Source organism: Pelmatolapia mariae, linkage group LG2 (genome assembly GCF_036321145.2).
Source record: "Pelmatolapia mariae isolate MD_Pm_ZW linkage group LG2, Pm_UMD_F_2, whole genome shotgun sequence".
Taxonomy (NCBI): Eukaryota; Metazoa; Chordata; class Actinopteri; order Cichliformes; family Cichlidae; genus Pelmatolapia; species Pelmatolapia mariae.
In genome coordinates this window covers 6,640,907-6,662,215 of record NC_086228.1, presented here as the reverse complement: position 1 = coordinate 6,662,215, position 21,309 = coordinate 6,640,907, and the positions used below count along the sequence as shown (strand labels likewise).

Sequence of the window (21,309 nt, the reverse complement as noted above, 5' to 3'; positions counted from 1 at the left end):
GAACTTAATTGTGACAGCTTGGTGGACCTTCTTGTGTTTATGTGCCTGCTAAGCTGTTCTTCTAAACCTCTTTGGGTATACTTTTGTGTCCTCTTGTGGCCAGTCCCATTACTGCAGCTCTGTGCCCTGGACCTGGGATCTTGCAGGTCTTCATCTGCCAACTTTGCTCCTTTTACACAACTTCTTATCCAACAAGTGTTCATGAAACAAATGGTCTGTGACACAAAGCCGAGGCTTTCGTAGTGTCATCTTTCTTAAGACCAAAACACTCTGTCTTATTTGTTGTCTTATTTGTAAGAAGTTTAGTATCGTTATTGTTCAATTTTGGCATGTTCAATTTTGTAGCTTGGCAGCATATCATAGTCCAAAACGTTATCCATGGAAGCTTATTTCTTTTCTTCTTAGATTCTTCATGCACACAGCTCTGCACACTTAACTGACTTGTGGTATCCAACTTTGTATGGCCTTGTGGTGATGTAATCGTCTCGCTCTGGAGCAGGATGGTTTTACTTAATCTAATGGTTATCTTAATTTCTTCTTCTTAGTGTTCTCTCCTTTTCTTATATCTAAATAATCACACTCTGGATGGACAAGAGACTGTTTTATGCGTTGGTTTGTGCAACAATGACAGTAAAACCATTGTGTCGCTCCACCGTTTATTTTCCACAAAATTATCACAATAAAAGCACAATATGATCTCTCTCTCTCTCTCTCTCCCTCTCTCTCTCTCTCTCTCTCTCTCTCTCTATATATATATATATATATATATGTGTGTGTGTATATATATATGTATATATGTGTGTGTGTATATATATATGTATATATGTGTGTGTGTATATATATGTGTATATATGTGTGTGTATATATATGTGTGTGTGTATATACAGTGGGGCAAAAAAGTATTTAGTCAGCCACCGATTGTGCTAGTGCCCCCACCTAAAATGATGACAGAGGCCAGTAATTTGCACCAGAGGTACACGTCAACTGTGAGAGACAGAATGTGAAAAAAAAATCCATGAATACACATGGTAGGATTTGTAAAGAATTTATCCGTAAATCAGGGTGGCAAATAAGTATTTGGTCACCTCAAACATGGACAATCCCTGGCTCCCACAGACCTGTAACGTCTTCTGTAAGACGCTTTTCTGTCCCCCACTCGTTACCTGTATGAATGGCACCTGTTCGAACTCATCATCTGTATAAAAGACACCTGTCCACAGCCTCAAACAGTCAGACTCCAAACTCCGCCATGGCCAAGACCAAAGAGCTCTCGAAGGACACCAGGAAAAGTATTGTAGACCTGCACCAGGCTGGGAAGAGTGAATCTACAATAGGCAAGCAGCTTGGTGTGAAAAAATCAACTGTGGGAGCAATCATCAGAAAATGGAAGACATACAAGACCACTGATAATCTCCCACGATCTGGGGCTCCACGCAAGATCTCATCCCGTGGGGTCAAAAAGATCATGAGAACGGTGAGCAAAGATCCCAGAACCACACGGGGGGACCTGGTGAATGACCTGCAGAGAGCTGGGACCAAAGTAACAAAGGTCACCATCAGTAACACACTAAAACGGCAGGGAATCAGATCCCGCAGTGCCAGAAGTGTTCCGCTGCTGAAGCCAGTGCATGTCCAGGCCCGTCTGAAGTTTGCCAGAGAGCACATGGATGATACAGCAGAGGATTGGGAGAATGTCATGTGGTCAGATGAAACCAAAGTAGAACTTTTTGGTATAAACTCAACTCGTCGTGTTTGGAGGACGAAGAATACTGAGTTGCATCCCAAGAACACCATACCTACTGTGAAGCATGGGGGTGGAAACATCATGCTATGGGGCTGTTTTTCTGCCAAGGGGACAGGACGACTGATCCGTGTTAAGGACAGAATGAATGGGGCCATGTATCGTGAGATTTTGAGCCAAAACCTCCTTCCATCAGTGAGAACTTTGAAGATGAAACGCGGCTGGGTCTTCCAATATGACAATGATCCAAAACACACCGCCCGGGCAACAAAGGAGTGGCTCCGTAAGAAGCATTTGAAAGTCCTGGAGTGGCCTAGCCAGTCTCCAGACCTCAACCCCATAGAAAATCTGTTGCGGGAGTTGAAAGTCCGTGTTGCTCGGTGACAGCCCCAAAACATCACTGCTCTGGAGAAGATCTGCATGGAGGAATGGGCCAAAATACCAGCTACTGTGTGTGCAAACCTGGTAAAGACCTATAGTAGACGTTTGACCTCTGTTATTGCCAACAAAGGTTATGTTACAAAGTATTGAGTTGTATTTTTGTTATTGACCAAATACTTATTTGCCACCCTGATTTACGGATAAATTCTTTACAAATCCTACCATGTGTATTCATGGATTTTTTTTTTTTCACATTCTGTCTCTCACAGTTGACGTGTACCTCTGGTGCAAATTACTGGCCTCTGTCATCATTTTAGGTGGGGGCACTTGCACAATCGGTGGCTGACTAAATACTTTTTTGCCCCACTGTGTGTGTATATATATATATCTCAAATCAAATTTCAATTATTTCCTGTATACTGACCTTAATCATAGACAATTACAAAAACAGAAAAATTTAAAATAAAAAGAAGAAAGCTACAGATGTGTAGACAGACATCTGTGTGTATAATTCCTCCATATTAGTGTCACAATAAATGACTCTGTCACACTTAGAAATGAAGATATTCTCTTTGCAACACAACTTGTTCCTTCATCACTGTCATCTCTCAGCTCAGTCTTTTGTCGTTACTGTCCTGTTCTTCCTTGGCACTGCTGCCCTCTCCTGGTAACAGTGGGTCAGTGGTTGCTGAGAGGAGCTGTGAGCTGTTGGTCTTCTGCCTATTCTTATTCATCTGTGTCATTTTAAACCATTAATCACATTCTAAAATAATGAATCAGACTTTAAATGCTGCTTAACTATGTGGCACCTCTTATTGTGCATTATGAACATTGCTCTGTAGAAGAAGAAGAGTGTGATGCAATGTGAAGTGCATTATGAGCAATGCAGGGTGTTCTACAATTCATATCAACTCTGTCAATGAACGTTAAATTCTAACATAAAAACAAATCAACACATCATGAATGTATTTTCTTCCACTTCTTTCAGGAGCCTAAGCACAGAAGCCCAGCTCCTCACAAACATTTAGACCGCCACAGAGAAAACAGATGTCTGTACTGATCACCCTGCAAAGAAACAAGAGGATGAAGACAAACATGGAGACAGAAGGGCAAAAAAGACAGAGAGGTTTATAAAAGCTCATTAAGATTAATAGGAATTATACACAAAGTAAACAATGTTACTGAGCTTCTCTATTGTCATCCTGCCTGGTGATGGACGAGTTCATGCCTATCTCCTATCTTATTCTGAGCCCATGGATGCAGCCATACCACACAGGACACGTGACCAGCACACACTCTGAGTGTGTTTCTATACCCAGTTTACTGAAATATGGGAATACCCAACAGTGTGTCTGTGTAAAAGTCAGTCCAATCCAACATCTACACCCACTTATACTTGCAAAGCTGCAGAGAGCACAGCACCTGCTGAACATATAAGTAAGCTCAAAATTAACAGTCCTGTCTAAATGTAGCTCGTTTCAATGGTCTTTAAGGATGTTTAAGGACAAATAAAAGGCCTGGAATGGATTCAAAAAGTTCAAAAAAGGTTTCAAAAATTAAAGAGACCAATACTTTTGATCTTGCTCCTGTGTTTCTTTACACCAATACACCTTACTGAGTAGGTAGATTGGATCTGTGATTATGGTGAATGGTAAAACAACAATGGATTAGTAGAAGGTACTGGTAATTCTAAAATCATTTTAAACTTTTTTGACCAATGATACGTTTTAGCAGCACTTTTTATACATGAGAATTTATAAGATTAATTTAATGAGTGTCTGAGCCTTAAAGGGAGCCCTCACCATAAAGACGCAGAGCTTATTATTTTAACATTAATATCAAAAACGTAATTGGTTATTTTAAAAATGCAAACAGTCTTAGTTTTGCTAATATCACAGAAGCTTCTTTCACCCATAGGCCGCTGTTGTTTGGTCGGGAATGCATTTTAAATAATGATGAAAGGTTGGAGTGGACATAATGTGCAGATGCTACTGTTTAGACTTTTAGATCCTGGGAAGGGCGTTTGTGCAACAGCAGACTCATTCTTTTTGTTAAAAACTCACAAAAATCGTTCAAATCTCTCGCGTAAAAGTAAAAAAAAAGGACTGGCCTTTGGGACAAAGCCTTGTTTTGGTCATTAAAGGGCGCTGTGGAGCAGCCCGGTGCCTTTTGTTTTCTCAGCTCTTGGACTTGAAGTTCAGTCTTCGTCTCTTCCGCGGTGCGCGCTGTTCGCCTCCAGCAGAAAGTCACATGATCCATCCAGATCCGTGTGCTCGGACTGAAAGCTGGAAACAGTGGAAGGTAAAGCTGGCTGTATTAACTAAAGACTTTTTTTAGGTCAGTAAATGTGAGGTTTTGGCGACACTGCGCGGGTGGGTAAAAACTGTGAGTGATTTGCGAGTTTGCTCGGAAACCTCGGAGCTCCAACTGCTCTGTTTGCGGTTGATTTTTATTGATGAGTCTAAAGTCTGAGTGTTTTGAGCCGATCTTCTTAGAATCTGAAGTTGTTTAGACAAGCAACGCGTTCATTTCTCACTGTTTTGGCTTTTGCAGGACCATGAAGCTCATCATCCTGAACGACTACGACCAGGCGAGCGAATGGGCAGCAAAGTACATTAGAAACAAGATTTTACAGTTCAGCCCTGGCCCCAACAAATACTTCACTCTGGGGCTCCCTACAGGTAAGAGAAACGTGCAACCCTGTGATGTAGTATTTAGCACATGTATTTAGATTTGCATGATTTTAATGTGCAGCCTACATTTCCTCCTCTCACTCCTTTGTTGCTTTCTCTGTTCGTCTTCAGGAAGCACGCCTTTAGGTTGTTATAAGAAGCTGATTGAATACTACAAAAATGGAGAGGTCTCATTCCAGTATGTGAAGACTTTCAACATGGATGAATATGTAGGTAGGTCCTGATTGTTCTCTATTGTGCCATTAAGCATACAGAGTGAGGGACGCTTCCAAGCTCTGGTCTTGCATAAGAAACTGTCATAAACTCCTTTTATAGGACTTCCCAGAGATCACCCTGAGAGCTACCACTCCTTTATGTGGAATAACTTCTTCAAGCACATAGATATAAAAGCAGAGAACACGCACATCCTCGATGGCAACGCCGCCGACCTGCAGGCAGAGTGTGATGCCTTTGAGAAGAAAATAACAGCTGCTGGGGGGATTCAGCTGTTTGTTGGAGGTCAGGAGGGCACACATTTCAGATTTGTCTTCTGCCCTGTAATAAATGATTGCAAAGCTATTAAACCCCCTCTTCCTGTTCTGTGTCAGGTATTGGACCTGATGGCCACATTGCATTTAATGAGCCTGGTTCAAGTCTGGTATCCAGGACCAGGGTGAAGACGCTGGCGAAGGACACCATCATGGCCAATGCCCGATTCTTTGATGGAGATCTCTCAAAAGTCCCCACCATGGCGCTGACGGTGGGAGTGGGCACTGTCATGGATGCCAAAGAGGTTGGGAGTCTAGATCAGTGTCAGCCACGTGCCTTGGTGTTTGTGTTTTTGCTGCTGTGCCTAAATATCAAGAAGAGTGGTCATCAGTTAACTTCTGAACTTGCTGAGTTATTTCTCTGTTTTCAATCTGTCCTCAGGTCATGATTCTCATCACCGGAGCACACAAGGCGTTTGCTTTGTACAAAGCCATAGAGGAAGGTGTGAATCACATGTGGACGGTGTCTGCCTTCCAGCAGCACCCACAGACCATTTTTGTGTGCGATGAAGACGCCACCCTGGAACTGCGAGTCAAAACTGTGAAGTACTTTAAAGGTGAGACACTGAATCACAGCTCATGCAGTTGCTAAGTGGGAGAAAAACATTTTATATTTCCAGCTGATTAAGAAAAAAATATTTCCAAAGCAGACATGAGTCATAGAAAAACTACTGAGTCTTGTTTTTTGTCCACAGGCATGATGCATGTCCACAACAAGCTGGTAGAGTCACCTCCATCAGAGCCGAACAAAAACTGAGGGAGACCTCTCTCAAATATCCTGGATTCAAGAGGCATTTGACCAAATCAGCACTCCAATAATTCCATTGATTTTTTTTCCTTCTTCCTCAAGCTCAAGCAAGATTTTCTCACAACTACTTTTCATAGAGATAATTTAGTGCAGGTATAGATGATTCTTCATACAACTGCTCATTTGTTCTTTGTAATAAAGCAAATTTAATTTGTACATCTTGTGTGTGTGTTTTGGGACATGCTGTGGTTTTCAGTCTGTCCTTTCAGTCATGTGACAAACAAGAATGAACTCCTGTTGCCTTCAAGTGCTCCTTTTTTTTTTTTTTTACTGGTTTTCTTAGCGTGGAAGTGCTATGGAAGTTTATTTTCACTACTGGGGAAAATGCCCGCAGACGTATTATAATTATTATATGTAAACTTGATATGTAGTTATTAGCCCAAATTTTCTGACTTGCAAATGGCAAAGAAAAAAATCCATCTTCACAACTGTTTTTGTTAACTAGAATACTGCCTCACACTTCATATTTGCTTAATTTCAGATGTTCAATAAGAAATCTCGGAAGATGGCATATCATATTAGCTCATCACCAGTCATATTATGTATTATAACACTTTAAATGAGTAATTTCTTCTGAATAAGTGCATTTAATTTTGATATATTATATTATACATTGTAGCAATTCCCCTTTACAGCGTAAAATATATATCATTGACAGTTATGGGCTTATAATTTGTGCTTTTTTTGCCCTCGATCTTTCACGTGCTTACAACTGGAAAAATGCCGTTTCCGACTGCACTTGAACGCAGCACCAGCTCTGCCACTACCAGGAGCGGAGAAAGAAGGAGATGGCCGACTAGAAGGCAGCGTTGTCTTTGCTACTTCGCCTGCGAGATTCCTTTTACATTACACAGTTTCACAGCAGAAGCAGAGGGAGTACTGTACAGTTATTTCGCTCCTCTTCAACTATGGCAGAACAGAACAGCAGCGTCAGATATCAGGAGGTAGGTAACAGGTTGCCGTCACACTTAAATGTGGCTAACAGCTAGCTGCTGCTCAGTCAACATTAGCCTGTCACTGAGAGCAAAACAGCGAACTCAGCTGTCATTTGTTTACGGGCGGGCCGGATGTTGAGTGGCATGTTTTATGCTTTTATTAAACCGAATTTCTTCCACTGCAACTGCTTTACTCATATATTCATCATATATAATTTAAATGCTGTATGGGCCATATTTATTTAGCAGCTAATTAGCCACTCCTAGCGTTAGCTGGCGTTGCTGGCCTGCACAGGAGTGCTGTGTGGTGTCTAGACTTGATCCAAAGCTGTCCTGGCTCACTGACCAATCCTTCCTGTCAGTGACTGAAACCTTAGAGACGGATCAGGGTCAAAATGCTGAAGTGAAGCTGCTGCATGCTCGCTTAAATTAAATCGCCACACAGCACTGATGTGCAAATGATGTCTGCAATCAGCAGCCCACGGTTTATAATACAACCTGCCTTGTGTGTCGTTGGTAATGATAAGAGGTTACTGTCTGATAATGTTATTTAAATGAGAATATCCGTAAGTATCAAATCCAGATGGTCTAGTCTGAGTTTAGGAGAAGGAAGTGGCTGACATAGCCAGTATGTCCGTACAGCAGGCCCTGTTTAATGACTCATGTAATTGTCTATAATGGCCCAGTACAAGCAGAAATCTTCCCTGGGGATAGTTGCCATGATATAAACAACATGGCAGACAAATATCTGCTATCACACAGTGTAAATGCTATCATTTTGACCTCCCCTATGCAGACAGCATTGTTCCCTTTTCTAAATTGCAGCTGCTTAGTTATCTGAAAGGACTATGTGCTGTAAGCGAGACCCAGTTTGTGTTGTTGTCTATTAATGTTTCTCCAGCTGGTGAATGAGGAAGAGCCCGCCCAGCCTTCCCAGGAGGGTCCTGCCCAGGACGCCCCACCACCATACAGCAGCATTGCTGCAGCAAATGCAGGTTAGCTTGGTCACACGCTGTCAAATCACTTCATTTTTTTTAAAAACACAATTTAATTCCAGATGTGTCTGTGCATCTGCGACCTAATTGTCAATTATAAGTGAATTTAAAAGCAGTAAGAGAGAAACATTATGAACACTGGCTGTTTTTAACAGCTGTAATTTGACAAGTTGCTGCCTATGTGATCACTGCTTCGACTTGTACAAAGCACTTTGATGTTGAAGCAGGTTTCCCTGCATTCCTTCAGATTTTGTGAGCTTATTTTGCATCTTGTTAAAGATCAGATAAATATTTAGTTTCTCTCACAGAAATCTTTAATACAGTCCAGATGCACCATATATCATTTGTACTGAAATGAGTATGTTTATTTACATGTATAATTGTGTGAAGTTTGTTTAAAAATTTTTTTCCTAAAATAGGATTGCAGAATAAGTCATGTGCAGGGAAGGTCTCAGGCTCGTTATCATGTTTCCAATGTCGCTTCTTAAGAGGGCAAGGGTCAGCATGTTCCATAAGAGGGTGCAGCTATAGCTCTTCCTGGATGAGTCCATTGATCTGTTTTAGTGCTGTTAGTGTTTGAGCGAGGCAGAGGCGTATTCCAGGATCGCAGCCAAACAACCCAGATAAAGGTCTTGGCTTGTATGTAGAGAGCACAAACAGTAATGGCTGCATACAATATATCGCAGTTGTCTTTCTTGTACTAATGTTTTACCTAAGTCATTGCTTCCTGCTTTGGGTTTCTAAAGCTCAGCTGTAGCTTTCGTTTTTGAAGGAAGTGAAAGAAGATTTTTGTCTGTCAGCAGTCAGACGTGTTAAAACTCGCTGACCTTCTGCTTCTTTGTTTCTCGCTTTCAAAATTGATGCTTTAATTAACATCTCTGCCTTCTTTCAGAGGATGGCTTCAAGCCATCTGTCTCTGTCTGTTACACAGTGAGGGTTGCTAAAGAAGTGGCAGTTGTCGCACTCACTGTTTGTAGATGTGTGCCAAAATTATAAACTGTGCTTCAGTTTACAGCAGCCCACAAAAGTTCAGTTACATTTACAGTAAACTATTTCATAAATTGTTGGTCCACAGAAGGCGTTTAGCACTCCTCAAAATGAAACACTAACATACACACTATATTAGGTACACCAGGTAGTAGTAGGTTGTCTGTTTTGCTTTTGGAACTGGATTAATGCTTTGTGGCATAGATTTAACAACATGCTGGAAATATTCCTTAAAGATTTTGGTCCATATTGACACAATGGTGTCACAGTTGCTGCAGATTTGTCAGCTGCACATCATGAAACAGTTTGTCTGTTTTACCACACCCCAAAGGTGCTTTATTGGATTGAGATCTGGTGCATGTGGAGGCCATTTGAGTTCAGTGAACTTGTGTTCAAGAAACCAGTTTGAGATGATTACTGTGGTCATATAAGGATGGAATGATCAGCAACAATACTCAAACAGGCTTAAACAAAACAAGTTGGTGCTAAAGAACCAAAATATGAAAAGAAAATATCCCCCACACCATCACACCACCATGACAGACCTGAACATTTGATACATGGCAGGAAGGATCCATGCTTTCATTGACACTACAACTCCGCCCATATGGAAAAGAAATAGAAAAAACATATAAAAGACTTGCATAATATGTGGCATACTTCATATAGTGACTCACATAAGGCTTATGATTTACTCATGAAAGTGGCCACTTTCTCATTACTTTCATATATTGTAATGTAAGTATCCAAAACATACAAGTTTCATTTATATAATTTTTCAAGGGATCTTATATCTGTTTTCACTCTTGTATGCTTTTCATACAAGTTTCACACAAGACAGATACAAACTTGATTTGTATATATCTTTTCCATATGGGCGGTGTCTCAGTAGAAATTGAAACTCAACAGACCAGGCAGTGGTTTTGCCCATCTGCTTCAAGAAATGCTCTTCTGCATGCATTGGTTGTAACAAGCAATGATTCAAGTTGCAGTTGCTTTCCCATGACCATGAAGCAGTCTGGCCATTCTCCTCTGACATCTGACATCAACAAGACATTTTCACCCAGATAACTGTCTTTCACTGGATAGTTTCTCCTCTTTTGACCATTTTCTGTTGCTGCAGTGTGGTGGACTAATGAGATATCTGCATTAATGAGCAGTTGAAAAGGTGTACTTAATAAAGTGACCAATGAGTTTATATCAGGATCTGCCATTGTCAGACTCTAGCTTTGCTTTCAAGGGACACCTTAATAATTAATCTTGCCTTAAAGCATCGACTGAGATTTAGCACAGAACTGTGAAGGTCCGTGAAGAAAATGGGAAAGATCAGCAAAGTGAGCACATAGAAAATTTTAAACGTCTTTTTTTTGCACTCAGTTGTTCAGATTAGCAAAAAGTAAAGCTGGGAGGTGGAAATCAGGAACAATCAGAGTCTTTGGTTTTCTTGTTTTCAAAATAACAATTGTATTTTTGAAGACATCACAGGCTCTAGAAAAGTGATTGTGTAGTTTAAAGACCACACGTTTACTGGAGAAATAAACCTACTGATTAATTGATAATGCTAGTGTTTGGTGTAGTATTAAAGTGTAGGAAGCGTGAAATTTCACCTCTTATACACTGTGATAACAGGATTTGATTTACTATTTTCTGTAGGTCTTCTGCTGTGTGGAAGAAGGTATTATTACAGTTATTTATTTGTTGTTAATTAGTTGTAATTATTTGTTGCTTGTAACACCCACAGCTTTCTTTGAATACAAGGAAGATGGAGGAAGATTTCCCAACCCTCCATCCTACAGCGTTGCCACCACTTTGCCCTCCTATGATGAAGCTGAGAGAAGCAAAGCAGAGGCGGCCATCCCGCTGGTCGCTGGAAGAGTCACGGTACTCGTCTCGTTCTTAGACTTCTTTTTAATGACTTAGTGTTGTCACATATAAAACACTAAAACAAGGCAGAGGTAAACTGAAGTTATTTTAATTAATGTTATTATAATTAATAACGTATCCCTTTTTGATGATGCAGGAGGAAGACTTTGTGGCCAGAGATGACTTTGATGATGCCGACCAGCTGCGAATAGGAAACGACGGCATCTTCATGCTCACTTTCTTCAGTAAGAAACAGACTTTTGTAACAGTAACAATAAACCGACTTGATGCAAATGTACAACTCTGTTGACTGATCAAGGACAAAATTTACTCTCCTTTAATTTAACTTTTGTTTAGTTTCTTTTTGTTAAATCTGTGCCAACATGATGACTTTACAAATCAATGATCCTTCTGTTAATTAACTACTGTCTTTCTGCTACCAGTGGCATTCCTCTTCAACTGGATTGGCTTCTTCTTGTCGTTCTGTTTGACCACGTCAGCCGCCGGCAGATACGGGGCCATCTCAGGCTTTGGCCTGTCGCTCATCAAATGGGTTCTTATTGTCAGGGTAAGAGCCACACACAGCATAGACCAGCTCAGCTGCTCTCCACAGGGTGGTTAAAATTCAACCATAATATCACAGTTCATTCTCCCCCCAAAAGGAGTGCGTATGTAATCGGTTCAATTTGTTTGTCTGTCTGTTTGTAAGCGTCCGTAGTTTTCAAGATGGGTTCAAATCGTGTGTGATTGTCGATGATAGTGACAGCTCGAGCTGATTTCATTTTGGTGAGATCAAGTCAAGGTCACACCAAATGTGAAAATCATTAAAAAGCTTTATGTTACTCACAGTTTTTTTTTTTTTTTTTTTTTTTTTTTAATGCATTGTCTTCAAATGTAACAACACTACACTAAGCTGTGGGGGGACGTCAGTAACCATGTTGGCTAATCATTTGATCTCGACCTTTATTGTTGGCGCCCAAGCTCAAAGTGACCTTGGGAAAAAAAAATTTAAGAAAGCATATAAAGTAATATATCATATGAAAGGGTATGGGGAGAGCCGTAAAACACAGGTTATATCTTTTCAATAAAACGCCCTATGACATCACAATGACGCCATAAAGTTGTGCAAAATCTCACACTGCATGAATATCTAAAAATCTTAAGTTTTTACAGCTTATACAAACCAAAGATTTCAGCCAAATCTGCTCCAGTCGAATGAGTGAAGATGATAAAAACACTATTTATTTTAGTATGTAATGCTTCAAGGTCAGAGGTCAGGTAGCAGCGTGTTGTAATAAAAACAGCATGTTGCAATAAAAATGTCATAAAACATTAAAGTTTTAGTACAGCCTTGCCCTTCGGGGGAGTTGTGCTCTCTTAGCATTCTTGTTTTAGTTTAAATTTTAATTATTTAATGTTGGTCTTAACCCTGTAAAGCCTGAACAACAAAAGGATTGACAGAAAATTCTGTTTATTTATATTTGAACACTGCATGTGTCTGATTGTATAAATTAAAGTTCTCAAAAACTCGTGTATCAGATATGATGCATTTGGCGTTACAGGGTTAATGATCTATTTAACGGCACTTAATTTTCAAAAACACTTGAAATTACTCGTGCCACTTAAGTTATGGATGGGTGACTGGTCAAAGATGTGCCGCGTGATTCTACAAAGTGGTGTTTGGTGCTGTTTTCTTAAAGACAGACCACCAGAGTCGCGCTGTTGATTGAAACTTGCGTCTTGTATCTCTGCAGTTTTCGACCTACTTCCCCGGTTACTTTGATGGGCAGTACTGGTTGTGGTGGGTGTTCTTGGCACTTGGTGAGTGAGCGACAATGTTTTATAAGTATACTTGTATTTTTATATTATTAACACTCCCCACCCATGTTGTGTGGTCATTTCTTTGGTAATCTGTCTTCTGTTTGGACTCCAGGCTTTATGCTGTTTATCAGAGGCTTCGTGAACTACTCCAGAGTGCGTAAACTGGCTGATCCCACTTACGCTACCCTTCCTCGAACAAGGGTACTCTTCATCTATTAAAGGTAAGGTGTGTGGGTCATGAAGAAAATATCCAACTCTACTTACTGTCTGTCAGGGTTGTCATTAGTGGCCAGCACCTTTAAGTCCGTGTTGGACTGATTTATGAATGGCAGCTAAACAAACAGCACAGAAATCAGCCATTAAACAAAAAGCCCCAAATGGTACCCTAAGTTCGTAGTGCCTCCATCCAAGTGAAAATAAAATGTAGAGACTTACTGAAAAGATTAAAATAAGCTGTTCACGAGTTCTTCAATTTTTCAGCTTAAGCAGATTAAACATAAAACCTGCTACTTCCCCGTGTAACCGCTGTCCTCTGACTTTGCTGCTACATGGCGCACAGCACAACCACTGTCAACACCTGTCTCTGTGATTAAACTAACCTGATGCTCCAGATGGTGTGTGACACAGAACCAGCAGGGATGTCGTCCTTTGGAAAAACGCAGGCGCCTGCCAAAAATAACTGTCTGTTCATTACAGGTGAAATTTAACCAATCACAGGCTACAGGCTACTGTCAGTGCAGCCAGTTGGAAAAACAGGTTCTTGCCAAAGTCAGTCAAGAGAAGAGTGAAAACAGAGAGAGCAGAGAAGTGCCTACAAGGCTTTTCTTTGCACTTCTTGCAGTTTAGAAATGCTCTAAACACTGGTGACAGTGGGAAGGAAGACCTCCCTTTTAACAGGAAGCTGTTAAACATGAGAGAGAAGATGCATGTTAATGACATGCAGTAGTGGTCGCATCAGGAGTGTCATGTCCATTCCCATGGTTTCAACAGTCCCCCTCCAGGAATTTGCTGACATCTAAGTGCTTAGACTGAGGTTATGATTATTAATTAAATCAAAAAATGGTGGAAAAAATAGCTAGCAATGCACAGAAGGAATCTACACTACTGAACAGACCAATGAGAATAGGTGCTACCTGCATTGATGTGATCTGTATTTACAGTTTCAGGGAGGTACCTGTCCGGTTACGGTGTAGGGTTTCACTTTGTGTGGTTACGACATATCTGCAGTGTAGCTTTCATGCAGCAGCAGCTTTGACCTGAACAAGTTTCCCTGCCATCAGTCGGTGTCCGATAATCTTTGGTGCTACACTTGAATTAGACCGGGAATGTCAAAAATGCAGTACAAGGGCCAGAAAGACTCCTATCTGGCCCACTGGATGGCTTATTTCTATGAATGAATGGAAATTATGTTAGAGAGCTACCAGAACTTTATCAGCAAATTTTACTTACTTATTTAGGTATGCTGACAGATTTTTAATTTACTGCAACATTTCTTTATCATGTAGAAAAACTGAGATGTACAGTTGAAGTTGCACTTTTTTATTTATATATTAAATGTAAAAAAAGATGTCGTTAAACATCTGTATGCTGACAGAAAGAGGAGTTTCGCTGGTCTGGCCAACTTGCAGTCAAAGTAGGCTGTATGTGCACATGATGTACAAAGAGTTTGACGTCACTTCTTTAGACTTAAGTGGGATTTATAGTCCCACAAATATGTCCATCCATGTCCACTTTCCAGTCGGACACAGGGGTTTTCACCCAAGTGAAATGCGTTGCTGTGCAGATCCTGACTGTGTGTCACTGTAAGTTGATGATGTAACCGACCGCCAAATGTTAATTGGTTGACAAGTAGGCTGGAACAGAGAAGGAACCAAGTTTACCAGGAACAGGAGAACTGCAAAAGAACCCCAAAAAGTAAAGTATGAAAAGCGCAGACAGCTCTGTGTGTGGTCTGTCACGGACCGACAACACCACGAGCAACGGTGGCTCACTGACCCGCTGTAAGCAAAGACTTTGTACACTGCCTCCATCTGACCACAGAGCTCACTGCAGGCAGACGGGCAGGCCATGGAGTGGAGCCGAAAGCCAACACGCTCGCTCTGCTTGACCATAAAAAAAACTTAACACTTTGCCATCAGCTCAAGTAACACTGCCCCTCCCTCCAATCTTTCACACAGAGCAGAGAACCTGTATCTGTTTTCACACACATCTGTTTTACTCTAAGTTCTCTGTTCAAACGTCTAAAGTGCACTGTACTGAAAATACAGCATTTAGTTGAGGTGAGGGTGTCGTCTAAGCAGCAGCATACAGGCCGAGGACCACTCCAGCCTTTGTACTCAGCAGCTGCTTTATGTTCAGATTGACTGCAGATGTCTGGTTTGTCACAAGCATTTCCTGCAGGGCATGTGTGAAAAATTTCCTCTCGACTTCCAACTCAGTGGAAGGGGAAACGCTGATGTTGGTATCTGCTGATTGGTCAACCAGCTGTGGTTTAGAGACTGATTTATGATGGATTCTCTCTCGTGATCTTGTGCGAATATGCCTTGTAGGTTAAAGTTAAAACAGCATATCATTAACATGTCACTAAAGACCAACTCGATCTATTATGAACTGAACTGTTAAGAGCACAATTGTACCAACAAATGATTTCAAAAGCATTAAACCATGTTTCTGTAAAACATGTATATATATTTAACCCAGTGGTAATAGCTCAGTGAGCAGCCATGTTATTATCTGACTCTACATACAGTGTGTCAGGTTGATAAGTAAGATTTGTGGTTGAGATTAGGATTGATTTCCACCGTTATGTCAGTTTTCTCCATTTTCCTATGTCAAAATCAGGACTTGGAAGAACTGGATATGAAGAAGAAGAGGAGTTTAAAATAAAAGAAGACACTTAACCAGAAATCAGCCAGATGAGTTCCAGATGAAGACGACTGAAGTCAATAAAAAAATAATAATCAGGAATTATATCACTCGTTTTCTTTTGTTTCAAAACTTTATTAAAGACAAATGGTTAACAGTAATAGTCCCTCAATGTACTCATTAGTGGCGAATGTTAAGTGCTATTTACATTTGTCTGTAATGTATAAGTAATGCCTTATATCATTTGATGGTAGCATACGAGCATGCATCTGCCCTTAAGGTCAATTAAATAGGGAGAGTCTCGTGTTGGCGACACTTTAAGCCAACAGGTATTAATTAGCGCAACACTCTGTAAGCTTGCCATAGCATGCAACACACTTTATAATAATCTGCTCTTCGAGGTTTAAGCTCTTTTTAGATTTCTTTAGGCTGTAAATACGGAAGTACACATGAACGCATCCTCCACTCACCTGTTGGCTTTAAGCAGTGTTGCCAGGAGGGGACAGTGTTGTCTGCAGCTTTTAGAAACTGTCATAGTAGATGTGATTCACACACAGCAAAGCGGCATCCATGATTTTTGCCTGTTACAATGTTTTTGTTGTACATTAAATCAGGTAAAACTCTCCAACCAGGGAAGAGAATTCAAGTTGCATGTACAGGATGATCCTAGAAGATGGAAAAGGAACTCGATGGCCTCAAATGTCAAGTAACAAAACCCGGAGCTGCTCTGCTGACAGCTGTGGAGACACCAAATTTCTTTTGGCACTGACAGTGACCGAGATGATTTTTAAGGGCGTATGAGCACATTTTCTGGTCTGTGTCCTCACAAATACCAATTCGATGTAACAGCGTGACCTCTTGGTGACTCCTCAAGAGAGTCTTTCTAGTCCACGTCCCACTCGCTGTCAGAGGAAAAGCTGTCAGGATTTCAGTACATAGAAATGAACTTGTATTTTACTTCCAGGTGGGTTTTTACCTCAAGGTTTAATTGATGTTATTTCTCAATTTTTCATACTATGTAAGAAGTTTTCTCTGTTGTATTATTAATTATTATCAAAGAATGTTTAATGCAGGTGCACTTTTAGAAACAGCCAATAAGGACGTTCCCATCATTAGATTAAGTCACAGACACATAAAGCAAGTGGTGCAGGATGTTGTTTTATAATGACGCTTGAATCAACAGTTCATATTTCATATGCCATGGCTTTCATTTACAGACCAGTTATGCTTCTTTCTATGTGATGTAGAGCTGCAGCCTGGGGTTTTTTGTTGTTATCAAACTGTACAGAAACTGTTTAGTGTTAAATAAATGTCACTTTAAATGCACCTGCTGAGCTTCCTGGGTTGTTACTGAAGCATCACCTACTCAGAATACATGAATGCAGTGGATAGAAAAAGTGTAACCTTCCCATTTATAGGAGCGTGTGCAACCACAATGTTTTATGTTTTTAATTTGATCCACTAAAAGATGTGTTTTAAGGTCACGTTAAAGGTGGAAAAAGTTTTTATTATCTTGGTCTCGTTATTGTAACGTCATAACCGCAGGCACTTTAACAGGCGCGTGTACGCTTTTTATATCCACTGCATGCTTCATTAATGTGCAACAGGAAAACAGCTAACAAAATGAAGTGGTTTACAATGGGGTACAACTGAAGAACTATAAATATGGTAACATTAAAGTAGTTCAATAAAATACAACAAATATTTACAAAAGTGTAACATAAAATAGCTCCAAGAGCTCAGTAGAACAGAAATGAAGGCTCATTAAGTGTGCGTAGTAAAATAAACAGTGCAGGATATTTAAAGTGTAGAGATGAGCATACTGATGATTGTTTTAGGTTATGAAGCCTTATTGGACAAACCGTGAAAAACCGTGAGCACACAAACAGTTGTTAATAAGTGTGATTAAAAGGGCTAACTCCTAGGTCGGTGGTGTATAAGGGGCTGGTAAATTTAAGTGTTGCAAATAAAAATTCTTTGGAGAGGATGTCATCGTGCACAGTGGCGGCTTCTAGTGGCAGCAATGTGTAACTGTTGGAAGTATAACAGAGCAGCAACACTTCTGGGAAAGCTTTACTGGTTAATTTGTTAGGCTTTAAGCTCTGTAGCACTTTCTATCCACTCAAGGTTTCTAGAACAAAACACAGATTACAGAAAAGCTAAAGTACAGCGGGACTAACCTGCAATGAGCCAGCTAATGGTATAATTAGAGGCAATGTATTTATTTACTCTTCTCAGAAAACCTTAGTCCGAGAAGCACAAATTCACGTTAATTTGCAGGTTAATGTGTTCATGTTTGCTCTAAATGTCTATTCTGTGAGCTAAGAGGACCTGCTACCAAATAAAATCAAAGATTTGTAGTGTCTATAGATTTGATGTATTATTAAAATAAAGAGACATTTGATCTCTCCATGCACTAAACAGACTGCTTTTGCACTTCCCTTTTATCTAGATTTATTATCTCTTGATTTAACGCCACCATCTCCTGTAAGTAGTCCTATTGATGATTTAGAGGTTATGTGTTTCTGGTCCTTTGCGGTTGAGGTATCGCTGTGTGTTTTGCTCCTTCAGTCATCCAGCTGCCTGGGGAGAAAGAAGACGGCTTTCTGTCCGATGTGGGTTCTCGGGCCGAGTTTAGGCTTTCCGTTCTTTTTCAGAGCTACGTACCAGTTGTTGTCGTGATATTTCTGTGGTTGGTATGTGTTGTAGTGGTTCTCCTCCAGCCTCTCCAGGAAGTAACATTCATCTGTAACTGTGGGCTGAGAGACAAATGCAAGAACATTTCAAATAACATCTCATGAGGTTTGAGTTTGAGGTGAAAATGTAAACATTTTAAAGGGTTAGGAATAATAGTTTATAGTTCCACTTTGATTCAGTAAATCCTGCACTATCAATAATCAGAGTTTATGTCCTGTCCTCCTACATTAAGCTTTGCTGGCAGGGCAGCAGAGAAGTATGGCCAGTGATAAATACACTGTGGGAATGCCCTGATGTTGAAATCTTATTCTGTTACTCAGATTTTTCAGCCTTCTTGGTATTGAACAAAAAACTAATATATTAAAAGTACAGTGTGTGCAAAGGTCTTAAGCAGCTCCTTCTTTCTTTAGTAGGTTTAATAGGTTCTGCAAATTTATTTAAATATACAAACATACAGAATGAATATGATGCAAAAAACATTTCTAAAGGACACAAGAAACACATGCTATTCATCTGTCGCAGATAGATTTTAGGCTTGTCTCCTCTTCTTTTATCCTATTTTATCCAATGTTCTCTTGTTTTTTTAGAACACACTGCACACCATGCCAAGATGTGTCAGGTTTTCAACTAAAAAGTGAAAAAAAGGTTTATCCATTGAGTTAGGTGTCTTTTTAGGAGTGAATTCGTAGGTCTGTTAAGTGACTTACCAAACAACATCAACAACAAATAATTCTTGGATTCTTTTCACTGGACTGAAAATGAGTGAAAAATCAGCCAGTGTCCACAGAGAAACTTTAAAAGACCTTCAGAAAGCCTGAAGACCCACTGCTTAAAACCACTTTGAAACATTTACATGAAATTCTTATAAAGAAATATGTAAAGAAATGAGGGGTAGATCAAGGCTGATTTGTTTTTCTTGTAATATTTCCCATAAACCTTTATTTTAAAAAATAAAATTTGCCTTAAATACTCACTGAACTGTACAAACGGCCTTCATCGCTCATGGCTAAATATCTGCTGGCTTCAGTTCCTTGGATGACCACGACGCCTCTGTCCACAGCTTTGAGCTTTAAAACAGCTGAAAGAATAACAAAAATTACATAAAAGTCAAGAAATTACACAGAAACTGTCAAAACCTGAATATATAAATAATGAATATTTCATGGGTTGGCTCAGAGGCTTCAGTGTAAAGGTAAATCTGCAGCATCTGAATAAGATTCAGGTATAAAACATCAAAAACAGCTGTCGATGCATTTATTTTATTGGATTATTCACGATCTGCAAATTCTTCAGCAGAAATCTTTAAATATCCCTGCAGAAAGAGAGCCACCAATCTTTTTTTTTTAATCTGTTTCTGTGTTTTGTCCAGCCTCTTGATTAGAATAGGTTCACCTGCGGTGTAGCACAGAGTAAAAAGAGAGCTTGCTGATGGCTGATCAATACAGAAAAGTATCTGATGACTGAAATGTCTCGTGCTGTCGTTTCCTGTTTCCACCTTTTCAAGGCCAGAAATGTTTCTTTCACAGAAGCCTCTGCGGCATCATTCCCAGCACGCCATTCCACTGCTCCTGTCGGTAAACTTTCCTTCTACTTCTGCGTGTTTTCTCGTGCTCAGACAACCACTGACTCCATCCACATTCATAAACACGTTCAAACTGAACTCACAGACATTTTGCAACAAACTAAAGCAGTGGGATCTCCCGCATTTCACTTAAAAATGATTTTTTTTTTTTTTTTTTTTATCGGACGCATGGCGCTTTAACCTGGAACACCTGCAGCAGAGGAAGTGAACGCGTCATGCTGCAGGCCTGACCTGGATGTTAAAGCGCGCAGTGATCTTACTGTGAGCGTCACTCTCTTCCCTCTGGCCCTGCACCGTCCCGTCGGGGAGGATCTGGAGGTGATGTCCGCCATTCATGCAGTACAGCCGAGCCAGTCTCCGGTAGTCCCTCAGCTGCAGCGTGCCGCTGTCCCCCACACTTAGATCCTCCACCGTGTCTCCATCCGCCATCCTGCTCGGAGGAAACCTCGCTCTCTAACACAGCAGGGGGGTCTGCGATGAGAGGGGATCGGTTTCCTGCGGAAATTCTCACCGGATTTGTCCCCCTGCAGAGATCAGGTGTTTATGTGGCCGTGAACGAGCGCGAGACCACACAGGCAGCCACATGCGCGGTCCCGATTCCTGGCAGCATCCTCCAACTGGGGTGAAAATAACAATGCCCACTTTGAATTCAAAGTAACTTTTTAAACAGCCAGTGTGAGGACCCTGAGTTACTTTCTGCTTTCGTTACTTGTTGATCAGGTAATCAGTAACGAGCAGAGCCACGTGCCATAAGCACACAACCTTTATTCACATGTTTTTGCAGTTTTTAGAAAGATATTTCTAATTTTCTGGGAGGCAGCTGTAATTAACGATGGAGGAGCTGCTGCACTTCACACCTTTATCCCAGAGATGGGACTGCAGTTTGGAAGCAACACAACAAAAGTTGTTTGCATCCCCGGCTGGAGCACTTTTAATCTAACTGATAGGAAATAAGGGGAAAAAGAGACATTTTGCAACATGCTATTCATAATACAACATGACAGTTTTAGTTAAAGAGTTAAAAATAACTATACATTTTCTTGAGTAAATAAACATTTCCAATGACACAAAGATTTTTTTTTTAAGTTCAGAAATGTCCTACATACTGGTTTCCACGAGTCTCCATGAAATAAAAACAACTGTTTCAAGACCTTCATTAATGACTCTCTGATGAACATTGTCTGATTGTTGAGTCCTGTCGAATTGTGTGCTGGTTCTCAAAAGGCACAGAGGAAGATCTGGCTCTGAATGGGTGGAAAAAAGACAAGAGATACAGGCATATCTAAGTATTATCTCTTTCCTGGTCTATTTCAGAAACTGGTGATCTACTGGGATTTTCCCCAACAAAAATCTCTAGGGTTTACAGGGAATCGTCTGAAAGAGTGAAACAGTGAAAATCCACTGAGCGTCAGTT

The 21,309-nt window shown here is 40.4% G+C and overlaps 3 protein-coding genes across 6 annotated transcripts; 2 read left to right on the top strand and 1 right to left on the bottom strand.

Moving 5' to 3' along the window:
• The first annotated feature begins 4,317 nt into the window (after nucleotides 1-4,317).
• On the top strand, nucleotides 4,318-6,306 carry gnpda1 (glucosamine-6-phosphate deaminase 1). 3 transcript variants are annotated; one of them, XM_063484557.1, is made up of 7 exons: nucleotides 4,318-4,423; nucleotides 4,676-4,803; nucleotides 4,927-5,028; nucleotides 5,131-5,313; nucleotides 5,403-5,587; nucleotides 5,725-5,899; nucleotides 6,038-6,306. In XM_063484557.1, exons 2-7 carry the CDS (start codon nucleotides 4,680-4,682, stop codon nucleotides 6,097-6,099), a joined length of 831 nt encoding a protein of 276 aa, XP_063340627.1. In that variant the 5' UTR covers nucleotides 4,318-4,423; nucleotides 4,676-4,679; the 3' UTR covers nucleotides 6,100-6,306. The 3 variants fall into 3 exon arrangements, with proteins under 3 accessions (XP_063340627.1, XP_063340620.1, XP_063340633.1); XM_063484550.1 differs by having other exon boundaries at nucleotides 4,397-4,494; XM_063484563.1 differs by lacking the exon at nucleotides 4,318-4,423 and adding an exon at nucleotides 4,424-4,507.
• Nucleotides 6,307-6,897: 591 nt separating this feature from the next.
• LOC134640261 (NEDD4 family-interacting protein 1-like) lies at nucleotides 6,898-16,942 on the top strand. Its single transcript, XM_063491922.1, has 8 exons — nucleotides 6,898-7,094; nucleotides 7,987-8,080; nucleotides 10,809-10,948; nucleotides 11,088-11,175; nucleotides 11,374-11,498; nucleotides 12,685-12,751; nucleotides 12,864-12,972; nucleotides 15,593-16,942. The coding sequence occupies exons 1-7, from the start codon at nucleotides 7,059-7,061 to the stop codon at nucleotides 12,968-12,970; spliced, it is 657 nt and encodes a 218-aa protein (XP_063347992.1). The 5' UTR covers nucleotides 6,898-7,058; the 3' UTR covers nucleotides 12,971-12,972; nucleotides 15,593-16,942.
• Nucleotides 16,943-17,061: 119 nt separating this feature from the next.
• On the bottom strand, nucleotides 17,062-20,479 carry fgf1a (fibroblast growth factor 1a). 2 transcript variants are annotated; one of them, XM_063491946.1, is made up of 4 exons: nucleotides 20,156-20,479; nucleotides 19,288-19,391; nucleotides 18,284-18,375; nucleotides 17,062-18,199 (listed from the first exon to the last, which is right to left on the bottom strand). In XM_063491946.1, exons 1-4 carry the CDS (start codon nucleotides 20,322-20,324, stop codon nucleotides 18,184-18,186), a joined length of 381 nt encoding a protein of 126 aa, XP_063348016.1. In that variant the 5' UTR covers nucleotides 20,325-20,479; the 3' UTR covers nucleotides 17,062-18,183. The 2 variants fall into 2 exon arrangements, with proteins under 2 accessions (XP_063348016.1, XP_063348008.1); XM_063491938.1 differs by having other exon boundaries at nucleotides 17,062-18,375; nucleotides 20,156-20,477.
• Nucleotides 20,480-21,309: the final 830 nt, after the last annotated feature.